The sequence below is a fragment of the Physella acuta genome, unplaced genomic scaffold (genome assembly GCF_028476545.2).
Source record: "Physella acuta isolate Inbredline_101_S28 unplaced genomic scaffold, ASM2847654v3 ptg000399l, whole genome shotgun sequence".
Classification (NCBI taxonomy): Eukaryota; Metazoa; Mollusca; class Gastropoda; family Physidae; genus Physella; species Physella acuta.
This window is the reverse complement of record NW_026731918.1, coordinates 270,001-290,165: the sequence shown is the minus strand read 5'-3', so window position 1 is coordinate 290,165 and position 20,165 is coordinate 270,001. Positions and strand designations below refer to the sequence as shown.

The 20,165-nt window shown below is 34.8% G+C and overlaps 2 protein-coding genes across 3 annotated transcripts in view; one reads left to right on the top strand and one right to left on the bottom strand.

Moving 5' to 3' along the window:
• LOC131942312 (uncharacterized) overlaps nucleotides 1-9,732 on the top strand; it is a gene marked incomplete at its 5' end in the record, with an annotated part of 37,305 nt that extends 27,573 nt beyond the window's left edge. For both annotated transcript variants that reach the window (XM_059302115.1, XM_059302116.1), the window contains 4 exon segments: nucleotides 3,405-3,492; nucleotides 7,408-7,596; nucleotides 8,185-8,301; nucleotides 9,401-9,732. In XM_059302115.1, coding sequence (XP_059158098.1) covers nucleotides 3,405-3,492; nucleotides 7,408-7,596; nucleotides 8,185-8,301; nucleotides 9,401-9,588 — 582 coding nt within the window.
• Nucleotides 9,733-10,939: 1,207 nt separating this feature from the next.
• LOC131942310 (cilia- and flagella-associated protein 91-like) overlaps nucleotides 10,940-20,165 on the bottom strand; it is a 34,401-nt gene continuing 25,175 nt past the window's right edge. The window contains 3 exon segments of the mRNA XM_059302114.1: nucleotides 10,940-12,227; nucleotides 12,994-13,189; nucleotides 17,162-17,253. Coding sequence (XP_059158097.1) covers nucleotides 13,005-13,189; nucleotides 17,162-17,253 — 277 coding nt within the window. The 3' untranslated portion in view covers nucleotides 10,940-12,227; nucleotides 12,994-13,004.

Here is a 20,165-nt window from a genome sequence, read left to right as displayed (position 1 = left end):
TTCCATTCGTTGCATCAGACTATGAACTGCGCAGCGGCTTTGTCGTATCGCTTCCCAAAATACGCCGTGGCTTTGTGTTCTTATCAGTCCACCACCTGCACTATTGCGTCAGACTGTAATGCGTTCTTACAATAGTCTTTAGTTGACAGACTGTATTACGTTCTTATCGTCCCTAGTAACTACACTAGTTACATATATATATATATATATATATATATATATATATATATATATATATATATATATATATATATATATATATATATATATCTTCTTGTAGTTTGGTGCAGGTGTGTATAAAAGAGCTTTCTGATGGGACCGACGAAAATGAATTCCCCTTCGTGCGCAAGAAAAGACAGACAAAACAATTGCGCAAAAAAAGACACAAATAATAACCTGCGGGAATTCCCGTTACCGAATAAAGATGTATTTTTTTACGTCAAATGTCTTTGATTTAAAAAATATTTAGTAAACAGTACGTTCAGTGTATAAAATAAATCAAATTAAAAATACCTACCATATGCACTTGATTAATCCTTGCTAATTATGTAATTCTTTTTTTTCCCAACACTAAAACAAAGTAATAAAAAAAATTCATAAAAAACGTTTTAATAAAAAGCTTTTATGTAATGATGCACTAAAAAGTAGAAAATAAATTATACACTACTATTTAAATTACTATAAAGAAAAGCGTGGGTCTCTTCTCAAATATTAGTAAAGGTATCCAATAGGTACTAAAGTACTAAAGTGACCCACGCTTTTCTTTATAGTAATTTAAATAGTAGTGTATAATTTATTTTCTACTTTTTAGTGCATCACTACATAAAAGCTTGTTATTAAAACGTTTTTTATGAAAAAAAAATTCAGAACTTTACATGTTTTATTTACAATAAAGTTACATGACTAAAAACCATTGCGCGCCTACTGAACGTGATGGCGCAGCTATTGAAAGTGATGACGCGTCAAATGTAATGTCACTATGCATTGTCTTCATGTCTTGACCCACGTGCCAACTGTGAATCGTATCGGACAAGTAGAACTGTCCGAATTTTCACTCCTACGTTTCGATCTAGACTGACGACAGACTGTCGACTGACGACAGACAGAGGAAGTGAGTTAAATAAAAGCTTGTAAAAAGTAAATTCTTTTCCACCCGATTTAATGCCTTTAAAGGGAAGTAATTGTGTTTTCCTAATTTATCAAAAGGAAGTAAGTGCTAAAGGACTAAATATATATAATTTTCAGACATAATTAGAATATTTGTAAAAGAAAATATTCTTTAAAAATATTTTTTAATGAACATGCCGACAATTATTACTATCAGTTTGGAAAATGAAAATTCTTTCACGACACTTTCAGTATTAATTTTTTAAACTATGCATTTAGACCATTAGCACTTTAATTATCTAACTTTTGAATCCATGGAAGTATCGTATTATCTTAGATTCCTTTGTAATCTACGACAAACATAATTACACGAGAAAAATGGCCCGTTGAGGAAGGATACAACTAGGTTTATAGTGCTGTCTATTTTTTCTAAACAAAAACCAACCCCCCCCCCCCCCCCACACACACACACACTCCAAAACATGTCTCCCGTCCCATTCAACGAAATATAATTATATTCCCAGAAAATTCAAACCCCGCCCCCCAAAAAATTCAAGAAATCCCCAACCCTATCGGAGAGAAAAAAAAGTCTGAAAGAAACACTGGTCGCATTTGTAGATCATACAAACTAAAGGAAGATCTTGGGCGGGGCTTCGCCCCTACGGAAAGAGATGCATGAAAAAAAACTGTACACGCTAAACACGTTTTAGATTAGAAAAAGGTCCCCCCCCCCTCCGGGGAGGAAAAAGTGTGAAAGAAACACTGGTGTCGCTCTTAGCCACTACCCGAAGAATTGCGGCCCGCGAAGTCCTCTCATCCGGCCCGTGGAGATGTTTTTGTCCAAGGAAAAATCGTTTGTTGGTGATGATGAGGAACTTTGCGCAGAAAAATCAAAGACATGCCTGGAAGAAACTGGCCCCCGAACTGAAATTTGATAGTTAATGCGGCCCTTGGACTGAAAAGTTTGGAGACTCCTGATCTAGATCTATGGATTTTAGATCTAGACTAACTAGATCAAGATCTAGAATCTATTCCAATATGAGTTTCTATACTAAACTATTCCAGGTCTTAATTATTTTATATAGATTCTAAATCTTTGTTTAGCTATTGAATTAGCGAATCTCGGATTAAAAAATGTATTTGAAATAATAGGGCCTATTCGCGTAACTTAAGTTAACTAAATACCGCATTTATTCAGAATCTAAGCCAACATGCCTAAATAGCTGAGATGATAGTGTAATAGTTACCATGTTGGTGGCACGGGTTAGAAACACACCAAGTCAATCTTAAATTTTAAAAATTAATTATTTTTTTTTAAATGTGGATAATAAAGTTGCCTATCGGGACTTGGCGGGACACGGGGCAGGTGAAGTAGAGTTCACCTGGTTCTGTCTTCTCGGCATATGAAGCGATAGTGTGCTCAGCCGAAATAGGGTTTTTAAAAGACAAAAGCAACATAACTACCATTGAGCAGCCGGGTTTTTAACAAAATCATTTAAGTCTCTTATTTCAAATCTCTTAATCAGCGTGTGCATTTAATATCGTGTTTTGTTGACTAATAATATATAAAATTCGGTGTCACCCCCCAGAGGCGTAGTGACCCTTCCCGGCGCCCGGGGACAAACTTTCACTTTCAATTTTCGATTTGCACCCCCTCAAACTTTCAATTTGCACCCACCCCCCACCCCCCTCCCCCCACCCTTGTCGGGATTTGTCAAATTTGCTCTTAAAAGACTTTTTAACACTCAAATGAATCATTTAATTAAGTTAAATTATCATTTTTCTCTATATATTTTGCTATTTTTTTGCCTTGGTGTCACCCCTCTAAATGGTGTCACCCGATGCGGTCCGCACCGCCCCCCGCCCTCGCTACGCCACTGGTCTATGTTATTTTAAATGTGTCGGATTTTTAGCTATTTAGTTATTTCTTTGCTTTGTCACTAAGATCTTTCAACATAGCGTTTTGACCAATAACTTTTTTAAAAAATTAAAATATATAGGCCTATAATTCACGAGTAACGGGTACCGACGGCTGGTAAATACTAGACGGCCAGGCCCTGCACTAGCCGCTCTAAATTCCCTATCTGTAAAAATATTTCGTTAACCTTTATTCTGAGACTGCACGAATGCGCCGGCGGGCACGCTAGTATCTTTATAAACCTAAGCCTCAAACTCAAACAGCCTGTGAGCTAGCTTTTAGTTAGTTCACTAGGGGTAAGGCAAACCCTGACACATTTTTAATTCTTGTGTAAATCTATATGTAAGCCTAATTTTATTTTTTGTTATTTATTTTTCAGTTGAATCAGTTCTTGGCACAGCCAATGGCGCCAAAAGATTCGAATTCTTTGTCAAATAACTTAGATGTACTATTAGGAACATTGCTGAGTAAGTTAAATAATGTAGTATATAGTATATTATATATATATATATATATATATATATATATATATATATATATATATATATATATATATATATATATATATATATATATATATATATATATATATATATATATGAGATCTGCACATATGACATGGCACAAAAGCTGGGTATTATTACCCACACTATGAGCCATTACAAACGCTATATCAATTTAATAAACAGCCACTTACAAGGTGAATACTACAGCGCAGGGGCGTAGCGAGGGGGGGGGGCAGGGGCAGAGGCGTAGCGAGGGGGGGGGCGGGGGGGGGACATATGTCCCCGGGCGCCGACCTTAGGGGGGGCGCCAAATTGAAAGTTTGAGGGGGGGGTGCAAATGAAAAGTTCGAGGGGGGGGTGCAAATCGAAAGTTCGAGGGGGGGGTGCAAATGAAAAGTTCGAGGGGGGGGTGCAAATCGAAAGTTCGAGGGGGGGGGTGCAAATGAAAAGTTCGAGGGGGGGGGTGCAAATCGAAAATTTGCTCCCGAGGGGGGCGCCAAATTGAAAGTATGTCCCCGGGCGCCGGGAAGGGTCGCTACGCCTCTGGGCAGGGGTGCGGACCGCACCGGGTGACACCATTTTGGGGGGTGACACCAAGGCAAAAAATAGCAAAATATATAGAGAAAAACTTGAGGGGGGTGCAAATCGAAAGTTTGAGGGGGGTGGGGTGCAAATCAAAAACTTGAGGGGGTGCAAATCGAAAATTTGAGGGGGGGGGGGGGGTGCAAATCGAAAACTTGAAAGTTGAAAGTTTGTCCCCGGGAAAGGTCGCAACGCCTCTGGGGGTGACACCATTAAGTGCCGCACCGGGTGACACCCGACTTCGCTACGCCACTGCTACAGCGGTTTAGACATGAGCACTTTCATGAAATAAAAATCTTCAACATTTAATCAAATGTTTATTTATATAACAGAAATAATATAGCTTTGTGTGTGATAAGTTTTGGAGGGTGTTGGAGCGAAGAAATGTTCTAACGATGTCGGTCTCTCTCTCTCGTCTTTAGTGGCGAAACTGCCGTGCCGGGATATCGTGTGCGTTTTAGGAGAACATATTTTCGTGCACTTTGATACTGGTTTTGCAAAAACACATTCCAGTGGATATTATTCTACACCCACTAACCCAAAATGTTGCGTAGAAGGAAAAAAAACGCTTGCGAACTGTTGTGTGAAGGATATGTATACGTTCCTCTATGACTTATTGCTGGGGGGGGGGGAGAGGTACTCCCTGCTCCCACTTGCAAGCAGATTTTTAGGACAGATGCGCCTTTTTTTATAGGGGAAAAATGAAAACAAGCAAAAAAAAAATCAGTGAAGAATAACTAAATTAGTGAAAATAAATTATATGTGTTGGCGTCTGTATCAAAATGATAGGCGCCTATCTGGTGGTCAACATCTGCACAAGGTGTTGGCCAGCGTGCGTATTAAACTGTTGGTTAACGAAGGTGTCAATTTTGTGGTCAGCGTGCGTATTAAACTGTTGGTTAACGAAGGTGTCAATTTTGTGGTCGGCGTGCGTATAAATCTCTTCGGGGGGACTAAGCCCCCCCGAAAAATTTTTACCGAACGAAATGAAATTTATATAATTTATATAGAAAATATATACTTTTAACAGTGTCCGCCCCCCCCCCCCCGAAGAAAGTTTACCGCCCCCCCCCCCCCGAAGATTTTAAGTGCCCCCCCGGAGAAAAAAGTCTGGAAGAAACACTGGGTGTCACCCGGTGCGGCACTTAATGGTGTCACCCCCTCAGAGGCGTAGCGACCCTTACCGGGGACAAACTTACAAATTTTCGATTTGCAACCCCCCCCCCCCTCAAGTTTTTGATTTGCACCCCCCCCCCTCAAACTTTCGATTTGCATCCCCTCCCCCTCAAGTTTTTCTCTATATATTCTGCTATGTTTTGCCTTGGTGTCACCCCCCTAAATGGTGTCACCCGGTGCGGTCCGCACCCCCCGCCCCCCCCCCCCCTCGCTACGCCCCTGTATATATATATATATATATATATATATATATATATATATATATATATATATATATATATATATATATATATATATATATATATATATATAACGCTGCTGGTAGTGTGTCAGTCCGTCATCGCTGTAGATTTTGAAACCATAAAAGTGAACACACTACATTAACTTGCGTCGCAGTGTCTTATTATAAAATAAACAGGGAATGATCTCCCCTAAACTTTCTGGAATATTCTTATATAAAACAACAGGGGATGGCAACTCAGGATATAGACATGATTTTTAATCCATTTTTAATTACTTAAACTTTTTAAAATATTTATTGATAAAAAAATTGCTCACCAAGTGAACGCAAAACAAAATGTGTATAATAGTGCGGGATAGTATTAGTACTTAATAAATTATCATGCGTTTTTCGAGAAATCGGAAACAGCAAAAATTACTACTTCCGTTCAAGGGAAACTACTCAAAATTCAACAGAAGGCAGAGAATTAGATATTTTACTTACATGTGAAATTTCAATTATCTACCCGAAATAGTACTCAAGTTATATGCTTTTGAAAAACTTAAAGTAGAAAAATTTCCACTTCCGGTTATAGGAAATCGCTCAAAAATTGAAATGGAACTACGATTTTGATATAATACTTATATATGAAATTTCATCCTAGTAGCTTTAACGGTACTCAAGTTATCGTGTTTACACACACACACACACTCACACACATACACACAGAGACATACGGACAAGATTGCAAAACTATGTTTTTCCGGATCAGGGAGGTGTAAAACGTCGAGATTTGCAAAAATCTCGATTTTTTTTTCACGATTACAGGACTTTCTCTATAATTCGTATACACGAGAAATTAAAAATTGGTAATGTTTATTTATATAACGACTTAAATTTTGTGTATAGTTGGCACTGTTTATATTCTTTCGCATAACGTAAATAAAATATTAACTTATACACGCACATTGCTAAAACATTTTAAACGAGTCAATAGAAAAATTGGATATGTTAATAACAGTAAGGTAAAAGAACTAATTAATTAATTTTTTTTAAAATAATTTTGCCAAGAGAGGTAATTTAAATAGAAATTCTGTGGACGTATATGAGGACATTATTGTTAGAATATTAAAATTAGTGTGGATTGATAAAATGCATCGTGGTGGGTAAAATATGGATATTTTAAATATTGCCTTTTGTTTATTTTATGGATAAGTTGGGGTATTATAGTCGTTTACTAAGTTGAATCATGCGATTTAGCGCCCCGGGCTAGACTGTGAGCACTATGTGTTTAAGTTTGCATTTAAGGTGTGTTTATGTTATGCTTATGTTTTTTTTTTGCTTTTGTATTTGTGTTTGCATTGTGTTAGTGTTTGATTTTTCTTTTGTGTTTGCGTGTTGTGTTTTTGTTTATGTTTTTTTCCGTTTGCGTTTGCATTGGGTTTGTGTAGTGTTTTTGTTTTATTTTGTTTTTGTGTTGTGTTTGTGTTGTGTTTGTGTTGTGTTTGTGTTTTCTTTTGAGTTTGTGTTTTGTTTTGTTCCCAAGTTGGTACATGTAAAAAAAGATTCACTGTGGCGGAGCACGGGCATATATATATATATATATATATATATATATATATATATATATATATATATATATATATATATATGGGGATGACCCCGACCAAATGACGGCGAATTTACGTATAAAATGGTTCACTTGGAATAACTCACTTAAAATTTATACTTGGAAATTGATGTTAGTTTTAGTTTAATCAGTAGTGATAGTTATCATCTCCTGCATGTAGCCAACTTCATTATTATTTAATCTCGCAAAGATTTTAACAAATAATCTAACATCATTTTATCTCCCAATATGATATTTTTAACAATGCTATATTCTTGTTTTATATTAGGTAGTAGTGCGCAAACAAAACCAAAGACTACAACAAAACCACCATCGCCTTCTGGGCCATCGTTGATTAGCGATCGACTCAATGATTTTATTCTAGGACCCAAATCTGAATTTAGAAGTAATGCATTTAGTGAAATACCAACAAATGGTGCTGCGTATGACTCTTTAAATCCTCTGGCTGGATTTATGGGTAGGTTTTCCCAAATGTCTGTAAATTTGTGGCGAGAGAAAAATGTAATCTAAGATTAATTTCTATGGTAGATTCATAGATGTGAACAAAAATTTAAAAGGTACCTTTGTAAAAAAAAAATGCTTTAACCATATCAAACAATTTTACGCATCTATTTATAATTTAAGGAAACGCTGAAGACAAGTTGCAAAAGCAAATACATTATTCCTTCTTAAATATAACGCTAGAAGTTCAATCAAGTATAAAATCATAGACCAAATGCACACTGGTCTCCATCTTATCAACTCCTACATGTAACATGTCCCTGGGTGGGGTTTTCTGTGTAGTCTAGACCTCGTATATTTGTCTTGTGGTCCACTTCATGGACAAAAAAAACCTTAAAGCAAAGTCCAGATGAGTTGCCTCGTCATCCTATTGTGGTCTGGTCTTAATCTAACTAAAGATAGTCCCGACACGTCAATAAGAACGACTGCTCAGGATTTATCCAATAAAAATAACTTGTTAAACGTTTCCTTGAACCTAGATCTAAATCAAATGTGTATTGTATTAATTCCTGTAAGCTGCATTGCTTTAAATATTTTCTAACAGGAGAAACCCCTCCTCCTCCTACAACAACCACCCCAGCTCCACCTGGAAGAAATGGAGACTTTTTGGCTGGTTTTATTGGTGTAAACAAAGAAATAGTACAACCAAAGGCACAAACAGGTAATGGTTTAAAAAAGTATTTATTTATTCAGATCGTTGGTAGCTTTGAATACATTTTTGGCATACTGTTTTAAATTGTAGGCATTTTAATTGTTATCAATATAGATCTAAATATTTTATGAAACTGGAATCTGCATTGTTTCTAAATTGGTTCTTCTTTAATGAATTAAATATTGATTTTAAAAAACATATGTAGTGGGATGTTTTGTTGTTGTTGTTTTTTTTTGGCTACAGTGTAGCTGTTTTTATGAATTACAAAAACTGAAAACAAGCAGAGAGAAAAAAAAATTGTTACATTTTTTGTAACATTGATTATTTCACTTTCGCCGTTAAGGAACTTTGACTGTTTAACTTTAGAGCGAAATTTCACCTACTTCTATCAAACAAATCCATTTAAATACTATGTGAATGATTGGACACCAACGAGTGGACGAAAATCCTTCCTTCATTATTCATTACTAGCCACCAGTAACTGTTACACTTGAATCTTACTGAAGATAACGTCTTTAGTATTATCTATCATTTTCGAAATTCAATTTAAATTCTATTTTTATTCTACAATTCCATTACTGTTGCCAGTGATAGTCTTTGTCTACGTAAATGTTTTCAAGAGCGTTCTTGTTACATTCATAAACACTTCTCCGGTTGCATGATTAAAGCTGTGTTTCTGCCTTTATTTTTATCTTCCGTCCTTAAATAAAATTTAGTTTATACATTTAATACATCCAACATATTATTTTCAACAATACAAGAAAGTCTACCGCCCCCCCCCCCCCCCAACGAAATGGAATTTATATAGAAAATATATACTTTTAACAGTGCCTACCCCCCCCCCCCCCCCCCCCCGAGAAAAAGGTCTGGAAGAAACACTTGTTACCAATTTGTGTTTTTAAACGCGAGTCCTTCTTTTCTAAAACTTAGATAGTTAGGATGATAACAACGTCGGTGATATATTTCTCGGGACATTTCTTAGACGCGACAGGTATGAAGATATTGAGTGTTCGACAATCATCACCGTAATAATATTATTTGTATGAACCTTTTTATGTTTAGTATTTAAAATACGTTTACAAAAACTTAATTGTTTTCTTTCATATAGAGAGTTTTCAGCCAAACATCTACATGTATGATTACCAACAACAACAATCCAATCAAGTTACACCTACTCCACCATTAACTACAGATGCTGGATTAAGTAGCCTAGGAACTCAGGATCTCAGTGCATTAGTCCAAAAACTCTTGGGGGTGTTGGCAGTCAAACAAGCAGCTGTAGCACAAGGCCGATGATAAAGATTTTAAATATAGAAATTGATGACGCGTATAGGTCTGTTACATCATGAAAGTCTTGACATTGTTAAATTTAGCAATTACACATTGAAACTGCGCTTCTTACTTCAGAACTTTTAAAATAAAGTTTTTGATTGCAGAATTCCTTTTCTTATGTTTACCAACTTCTAAGTTCAGGAAAATTAGTTATATGTAAAGGGGTCATCCATAAATGACGCCACGCTTTTTTGACGAATTTTACCTTCCCCCCCCCCCCCCTCGACTCCGTCATACCTCGTCACAAAAAGCCAGCCCCCCCCCCCCCCCCCCCTAAAATGACGTCACACCTCAGCCCATGACCCCGCTCAAAATTGCAGTTGATTCTTTTTTAAAACATCGATATTTTTCCATAACCTTGTCAGAACTCAGTCAACAAATAGTATTTTTATTAATTCCTATTACAATTTATTAAAACCGTCTTCTAAAACGCGAAATAATGGCTAAAACTCGTCTTCTCATTCTTTTTAATAAGGCAAAAAAGTGACGTCACACCATCTGAACCTCCCACCCCCCTCATCACACATCGTTACAAAATTACACCCCCTCCCCCACGAGTGTGACGTCATTTATGGACGACCCCCCAAATGGTACCATGTTAATAAATTTTTACAAAATCTTTTATGATCAAGTCATACTATCTGCACATAACAGCAAATTTAACCACTGTAAGAGTGTAATAGAAATTACGGCTGCCAATAGTTCAACCATGTATATTATATGTCATACATCCCTGCATGGGGTTGTTTTTTTAACAAAGTGTACCAAAAAGTCATAGCTCAACAATTTACATTTGAACTGTTTAAAAAGTGTATATTTTAATTACAACATTATTTTGAAGCTTAATTAAAAATATACTAACATTAATGTAAATTACCAACTTAAAAAAATTAATTCTTCTATGTTGGAAACAGGAAGAATACCATGTTTCTCAAAACTTTTTCAAATAATTTCAAGGAACCTTTAAACCATCTGGAATTAAATTGTTCATGTGTTTTAAAACTTTTAATCACAAAAAGTTTTGTTTAATCATTCTCTACAAGAAACAAAATCACCAGCAATTCTTTAAATCATCAAAAACACAAGACACTGTAAAGAAGTAACTAAATTTGCATGATGGATGACCAAAAAAAAGTACTTTTAAAATTTTTTTAATAATCAAAAGTGTATTGTGTACTGAAAGAAAAATAACATGAAGTTCACATTTGGCATTAACATTTGAGTATAATTATATAAATAAGTAAACATGATGTTAAAAATTGATTGGCAAGCAACCATAATACATAGTTTAGAATACTAATTACTTTAGTAAAGATCCTTTTAACTAGTGATGATATAATTATGTGCATCAGGAGTACCAAAAGTTTTCTAGGGCAGCTGATGTTGAGTGCATCTGTTACTCAACTTTGGTATATCAAGGTATTTTTTTGGTAACAGTATGCAACTTTACTTTCCCCAACACAGATAATTGGGAACCAAACTTGAGACTCTTCATGTCTTGGCCATGCCAAAATAAATCCAGTTGCATGGACAAAAACTTGAATTAAATGTATACAACATTGCAAAATAACAGTAATGTAACAAAACTATAACTATTACGAATAAAGCCTTATCATAATCACAGTTAGTAAAAAATATAGATTCACATTTTGTATAAATCATTGCAAAATACATGTTTTAAAATAAACAAGACAAAAATCATTTACATTTTATAAATGATGTTCTACACAAAATGGTTTTGATTTCTAGAGTTACTTCTGAGAAATTGTAAAAAAAAAATTCAAAAGACCAAAAAATATTTAATTCAAGTTAGCAAAAAATAAATTTAATTTAATTATAAAAATAAACCAGATAAAACAAAACGAAAAACTTGTTATTGTTCTGATCATTCAAAGTAAGTCAAAATGTATCCTTAGTTTGTATAATTATGGCAAAGTCATATGCTTTTGGAGGAATCAGCTCATAACCCAGACCATATAAATATGTATTTTTTCTGTATTGGTTGGTCAAATGGCTTTTCAATGAAACTTGCAAATTAAAAAATTATAAAATCTTAACCAAATTTATTTTACTTTTTAAAGACAAAAAACAAGTAATAGAATTAGAATATTTGTCAATTTATTTTAGTACAAAGTTATTTTATACATTTTTTTCTAAGTTTAAACACAAATACTTTTGTTAAATAGCTCTGTAGACAGTAATAATAAAGAAATCTTAAGCAGTAAAAAAATGGATTTTTATTTTGAATTGTTCAAATCAAATTAATTGGGTAAAATATAGTATGCTATTCAATGAAATTATAAATTTTTTAAAAGTTGTTTCATAAGTGACAAACATCAATGGAATGTTCTGAAAAACATTTGTGTAACATAAATATTGAACAATACATAGAATATACCTAATTGACTGTTTTGCTAGTTTTTTAACACCAGGATAAAGTTCTTAATAAATTAAAATGGTCCTAATTTCTTTAAATATCTAAAGAAAACTGACTTATATGTTTAAATAAGTATAAGAGTATAAAAAAATTCTAGAATATATGGGCTTTGATTTGTTGATACCCTGTATATAGTGTCCAAAAATAATGATGTTTCTATCAATTTCTGAAAAATAAATAGACTTTCAATTAGTCTTGTTATATATATATATATATATATATATATATATATATATATATATATATATATATATATATATATATATATATATATATATAGATAGATATATATATATATATATATATTTTAAACTTTGAAATGGTATAAACACTCTAGCCAGCCAGTTTTAAAAAATCCACAGATGTTTTCTTTCTTTTTTTTGCATGGGTCTTAAAAGTATTGGTTAATACTGCAAAAAAATTACTGCAAAAAGTCTTTAAAAACTTTGGAAATAATTTTTCTACGGCAAATTTACTTTCATTTGAAACAGAAGCAATTTGATGTTTGGCTAAGAATATGCAACATGCTGACAAAATAAAAATAAAGAATTGTTAGCAAAGATAAATGAAATTTTTTATAACAAATGTGTATGAAGTGAAAAGCAAAGTGACATGTGGTTTCTAGAAACAATTTTGAATGAATTGAAAGAAAACTTTTTTAGAAAAATGTGTCAAGCTATAAAAATAGGTATTCTGCATTTACCCATCATCAACAAAGGCTTTTTAGCAACTCCATAAGATCTAAGAGGTGCTTTTTTTTTTAACTATTTAGAAATCCTACCAATAGTAAGAGTACCTTGTCAGCAGCCTTAAATATGACAGTGCTTTCCCACAGCCTCTATCATTCACAGAGGTCCTCTTGACTTTTACATTAAAAATTTTATTGTATGGTTTCAGGTTTTTTTTTTTAAAACCTAGTTATCTCAGATTACCTTCATAATCTCTATTCAGATGCCATATCCGGTAGCTTATCCTGTTCAACTCCACTCTCAACAGTAACTTGTGGTACTCCTTGCAAAGCTTCATTTTCTAATTGCTTTTGTTTATTGTGAATGGCTATCAAATCAGTGCCTTCTTTGTGAACTTCATTATGTGCGGCAAGAAGAAACCTACGTTGGGTTCTACGTACTGAAATAAAGTGTATCATTTTATTTTTAGACAAGCAACTTAAAGTCATATATAAAAGAATCATATTAATGAATGTTTATGACAACAAATATTTTAGAAGGCTATGAACCATCCTCAGGTTATTCTAACAGTGTTTGCCAGAAGCACATTCAACTCAGGCATTAGAATTCTATCCAGGTAATTTACTCACAGTGGACCTACATAAAAAACAAGTGAATTTACAACAACTGCTTCAAATATGCACACAGTGGACCTACATAAAAAACAAGTGAATTTACAACAACTGCTTCAAATATGCACACAGTGGACCTACATAAACAAGTGGGTCTACAACAACTGCTTCAAATATGCACACAGTGGACCTACATAAACAACAAGTGGGTCTACAACAACTGCTTCAAATATGCACACAGTGGACCTACATAAACAAGTGGGTCTACAACAACTGCTTCAAATATGCACACAGTGGACCTACATAAACAAGTGGGTCTACAACAACTGCTTCAAATATGCACACAGTGGACCTACATAAACAACAAGTGGGTCTACAAAAACTGCTTCAAATATGCACACAGTGGACCTACATAAACAAGTGGGTCTACAACAACTGCTTCAAATATGCACACAGTGGACCTACATAAACAAGTGGGTCTACAACAACTGCTTCAAATATGCACACAGTGGACCTACATAAACAACAAGTGGGTCTACAAAAACTGCTTCAAATATGCACACAGTGGACCTACATAAACAACAAGTGGGTCTACAAAAACTGCTTCAAATATGCACACAGTGGACCTACATAAACAACAAGTGGGTCTACAACAACTGCTTCAAATATGCACACAGTGGACCTACATAAACAACAAGTGTGTCTACAACAACTGCTTCAAATAAGAACACAGTGGACCTACATAAACAACAAGTGGGTCTACAACAACTGCTTCAAATATGCACACAGTGGACCTACATAAACAACAAGTGGGTCTACAACAACTGCTTCAAATATGCACACAGTGGACCTACATAAACAAGTGGGTCTACAACAACTGCTTCAAATATGCACACAGTGGACCTACATAAACAACAAGTGGGTCTACAACAACTGCTTCAAATATGCACACAGTGGACCTACATAAACAAGTGGGTCTACAAAAACTGCTTCAAATATGCACACAGTGGACCTACATAAACAAGTGTGTCTACAACAACTGCTTCAAATATGCACACAGTGGACCTACATAAACAAGTGGGTCTACAACAACTGCTTCAAATATGCACACAGTGGACCTACATAAACAACAAGTGTGTCTACAACAACTGCTTCAAATATGCACACAGTGGACCTACATAAACAACAAGTGTGTCTACAATAACTGCTTCAAATATGCACACAGTGGACCTACATAAACAAGTGGGTCTACAACAACTGCTTCAAATATGCCCAAACGCTGTTTGTGCCAAGGCCATTTTCCAAAACGAATATTTTCCCAAATGGGAAAGAGCCTAACTAGATAATTGCCTAAATGCATCAAGTTACCAAAAGCCATATGCGTAATTGGACCAAGTCCCAAGAATTGTATACATTTTTTTAATCAAGCAGAAATTATAAATAAACATTTATTTGTAATTTTAAAACTAACACAAGTGGCCAGCCTTTCCACACTACTCCCACCATTCCAGCATGCTGGTTTTATCCTAATAAGCTGTTAAGATAGCTCGTAGGTCAAGTTTTTGGATGCGATAAATAACCAAGTTAAAATAGATTTTACAAAGAAAGATAAGTAAGATATATTGTGTAAAAAGGATGGCTGCCTAGATAAAAAGTAACAGAAGCCATATAATTATTATTAATCTATATATATAAAAAGCAATGTATGTGTGTCTGTGTGTGTGTGTCTTTTATGCATCGCCATGAAACTAGTAGAAGTTGTTGAGAATATTCCTGGGGAGGTTTCTGTGAAAACAAATTCAAATTCAAAGGGGTGGCGCCCTACCAGGGCGCCATTTGTTTTTTCTCTATATATGGTATATAAAAATAAAAGTCAATTGCGGTTTCACACCGTTCATCCGATAGCCATCAAACTTTGGGGAATTGACTAGAACAATCCATGGAAGGGTTCTGCAAAAAATATTTTGTTATTTCGCAAGGGTGGCGCCCCGGGAGAGTTCGATTTTTCTCTATACAGGGTATATAAATAATAAAAGTCTATTGCAGTTTAACACCGTTCATCTGATCAATATCAAACTTAGGGGAGTTCATAAGAACATTACAGGGAAGGGTTCTGCAAAAAAATCTTTTTTTAATTTCGCAAGGGCGTAGCCCTGGGAGGGTGCAATTTTTCTCTATATACGGTATATAAAAATAAAAATCAGATGCGGCTTGAAACCTTTCATCCATGTGTCATGAAACTTTGGGGAGTAAAGGAGAATACTCCCGAGGTTTCTGTGAACAAAATAATGAAAATTTGATTTGTGTGGTGCCTGCGAGGGTGCGTTTTTTGTCAATACACAATTTGGCGCCCAGAGTTCCAGAGTGGCTATGTTAGAACGTGGCATCCGTTAATCATGCACCCTGCATAGCTGGTAAGGGGTACTACTGAAGTCAGCGTTAAAACTTCAACAGGCGCAACAGTCGGCGCCTTGTGGATTGCATGCCTGAAGCGCCCCGGGCTCCCCTGCGACCACTATGGCGCCTACGTTCATTAAAAAAAGTCTATAAAGACACGATGGGCTACAATAATCATTGACTATATCTACCCAGGCGCATCCCCTGGTGCCCCTGCAGGTTTCAATTTGGCACCCTGGGCTTTCCAGTGAGCGCAACGGCACCTACATTCGTTCTAAACAATGCGGTAGACAATGGATAAGATGGGCCGTTACAGTTGCTCACTAAAGTGAATCAGGCATGTTAGCCGGCACCCTGGTAGGGTGCGATCTGGCTGCAAACAAAAATTTCAGTTTTGGACCCCAAAGGCTCACTTGAGCTTATGAGGGCCCTGTAATACATTTTTTTTTTAATAATCCGGAAAATTAACCAAGGTTAGATTATTAACACTGGGTTGTTTCCTTTTGTCTGTAAAACATCCAAACAATTCCAAAGCCTACAATTCTCAAAATAATGAAAATATTTCTGTAAAAAGTTAAGTTTAGAAGGGCAACTTAAATCAAAAATAAAAGTCACACTTCTAAAAGTAACTTTGTAACGTGAAGAAATCCTTCTGTATAGTTTCGCCACTTTGCGAATGATGCAATTAGCATCTATTTTTAAACGATCGAATCAGAAATTGAGATCGAGCTTCTAATATACATCATTAGTAATGCTAACAAATTGCATCAGCCACACTCATGTTTATAACACGTCAAATATTCTTTTTTCTACGTGTTAAAGAAAAAATCCTGTTGATTTGTGTCACATAAGCAATTGACGCAATCTGCATCATTGTTTCCGGATGCTATTTGGCACTCTGGGTTATTCTGTGAGCACTATGGTGCCTATGTTAGTTGTAGCCAGGGGCCGTACGCGCGCCTCTGCGTTAGTGTAATCAGGGGCTCCCAAGAGCACCCCTCTACGTCCCTGACACATGGGCAGTCACCAAAGTGTGTTCTACCTCATTATTTTGGTGAGTGATTAATGTAAGGTTTTCATGTGGTAGTGTTGGTAGTGTAGGTAAACTCGTGTCCTTATATTTATGATCAAAGCGTAGGCATTGTTTACATTTAAATAACTAATTTTTAGAAAACAAGGTCATGTGTCTTAGAACATAAGATTGGTAACGCATTGATGAAACCCTTCTTATATATTTCTTCAGACTTTCTTATATGCCGCGGGGACGGGTATGCTAGTTTACTATAACAATAATTGAAAAGCTAATTGACTAGCAACAACTAAAAATCCTATTGTAACTTTAATAATGAAGTTAATTGTCTACTAAATTGAAGAGACTTTCAAGATAGGATCATTTTACATACCTTTTTCCCTAACTGTTTGCTTCTTGGCTTCAGGAATAAGGAAACAATGAACAAGATCTGCAACTATTTCCTCAGATTCTAGTTTATCTCGACTATAAAAAAAAAAACATACTTATCACACCAAATTATTGTTAATTGCTTATAAGGCTTTAAAATATGAATTATACTTAGAGGCATAATGACACATTCCAGCACCAGAGGTGACTATCAATTTCTGCCCCCTCCCACTTACCTAAATAGAGTTATTCATGTTTGCAAAAAAGCACCCCTTCCCACCAATTGGAAACTAAGGGGCACTTTTTATCAGGCACTGTCACTTGACAGTTTTTTGTTTTTGAGTCACACAATTAAATAAGTCAGTAAAGCCAAGTAGTTTTATATTTTTTAACTTCAACTGTGTAATAAAGTAACACTTCTCAGAATGAGCTTATTTTTTTTTCTAGCCCTTCAACACAGGGACACAAATACTATGCCATCAGACATTACAATGTGGGACGCCCAGGCCAGTTAGGGGATCCAAAAAATTTTAAAATACTTAATTTTTCCATTCTTAAACAATTATGTGGCCTGTACCTTGATAGTAGCTTTGTAAAAAAATAATTTAAAAATGAAAGATAGGCAAACATTCAAACCACTTCCATGACTATGGCTCTTCTTTAAATAGTCTATTAGGAGCTCCTTTAAATAGTTTTGTACTAAGCAAAGTAAAAATTTAGCCCCATTTAGCAAAACAGGCCCAAAATATTTGGAGGGGGAGGGGCTTTTTTCTTGTTCTACCACTGCTTTGACACCATTCTAGGGTAAGCACCCTTTGCTGCCATACCAACTGATAGTTTGTTTTTTTAAATAAACTTGCAAATCAAAATAATTCAATGTAAAATATTTGTTGAAATAAAATTTAAGGGGATATGCTATGTTTTTTTCTATTTTTTACAGTTTAAGATCTAAAACCTTTTGAATACTTTAATCATATTTGGCATATAAAAGTAAGTATTAAACAGCAAAAAAAAGGGTCGAAAACAATTTTGGTTGTCATGGAAACCAAAAAACCTCCGCCATTTTGAATTTTTCGGTACTTTTAAAAATGCTAAGGCTTTTTTATTTATGCATCTATAGCAATCAAATTTAAACTGCTTATATTTCAGCATATATTAAAACTTTTGTCACGACAACTTTTTGAAATAATTACCAGTAAGAATTTTACAAGGTCTAAAAAATCGTACCCTTTTTAGAATTCAAAAGTTTCAAAATGTGCATATTAATTACCAAATACTTTTTTTCTATGAAAGCAATCACAATTCCCTCGTGACAAAAGTTGTATTTTCGCATCAAGAACATTTACTGAAAATATGGTTGGCATTGTTTAATAAATAAAAAAGTAGTAGGCTTTTTAGTGTTAAAAACCAGCGAACTGAGAAAAACAGCCAAAAGCAACGAAAACTAGGTCAGGAAAGTACCATATCTGTGTAAACTGCAAAGCCGATTGTAAGCTTTGGGTGTTTCCGAGATGTAGGAAATTAAGTTTATTAAATACATGAAAAATCCAGCTTTCCAATGATGTCAAATACAATATAATGACGGATATAAAACTTTTCATAGAGAGCTTGTAAGATTGGGAAAAAGTGATTATTTTTTAATTAATAGGGTCATAAAAATCATAATTCAAACACATAAAATATTTTTTTCTTTTTAAAGTTATTATTTTCTATATACAAAAATGGACAAAGTATCCAAAAGTGCAAGAAACCCATCATGACGAAAAACAAAAAAAATTATGATTTTTTTCCGCGCATATCCCCTTAAATGCAAGAAATTGAATTCATATCAGGTATTAACATCAGAAATCTGTCTGGCTTTTTGTGAGGACGTGTGACAGAGGGGAGGGGGGGAGGTAAAAATCGTCAAAAAAAGCGTGACGTCATTTATGGACGACCCCTGATAGAACAAAACTTCCCACAATAAAAAAAATCCCAGACAAAATAGCTACAGGAAAAAATATCTCAAACAAAATATGTTGAGATAAATGTTATGAATTAAAGAAGCAATGAATTTTCCCGATGCTACAATATAATATTATAATCTTACTACTTTTGTCATTTTCAGTAATGATATAATAAATAATATTAACCATAAAAAATTAATTTGATAGTACACGTAAGTTAGTAAAAATATTAAGAAAAGTTGAAATTATACACATTGCTCCATGAGAAATATGTTCTAAATGAAAAAAATTTAAATAACGATTGACAACTGGAACATTTGAAGTAAACAGAGCAATGAGGTTACTCCCTACTGTTGAGGATTGAAGCTATTTATATAATTTCTATGTGAAAAACTTTTGCAGAAGTGGACTCGGAAGAATGCTAAACAAGAGAGACAATTATTTACCAAAGAAGATTAATGAACTCAAAATCAAAGGGACTCTGGGCCACCTTATTACTGTCAAACTGACAAAATGCTTTTAACGTAATGGTCAGTGTTAGCTACATGCTAGTTATAGAGCAGTATAGGCTATTCATGAATAAGTTCCAGAAATCTCAAGGTTACTTATCACGCAGTTCTAACTTTAGAATTTCTCACATTTACTAGCAATATACCAAGATTAATTTTCTTATCTGACATGGTATCTCTGTACACCCCAAAAAGGACAGTCTCCTAGCAACTAAACACTTCTGCAATGTGTACCCACATCCCTCTATTGACACTAACACCATACTTAGGTTAACTGTATTGGTTATCAGCCTCAACTCATTTAAGTTTGATGAGCAATTCTTTAAATAAGTGGAGTGGCTAAGGGAACTAACATGGTTGTCTTTTCATGGGTTATTTGGACGGTCAAATCCAGATATAGTACACTGGCAGAATTCCATGTTTTTACCGGTGATACATAAATGATGGGTTAGGCATCAAGTCTGCAACAATTACCACCCCTGCCATTAAATTTACCAACAATATTTCTAGCAGTTGTTAACTTCCTGGACAGGACAATATCATTTAATGCCAC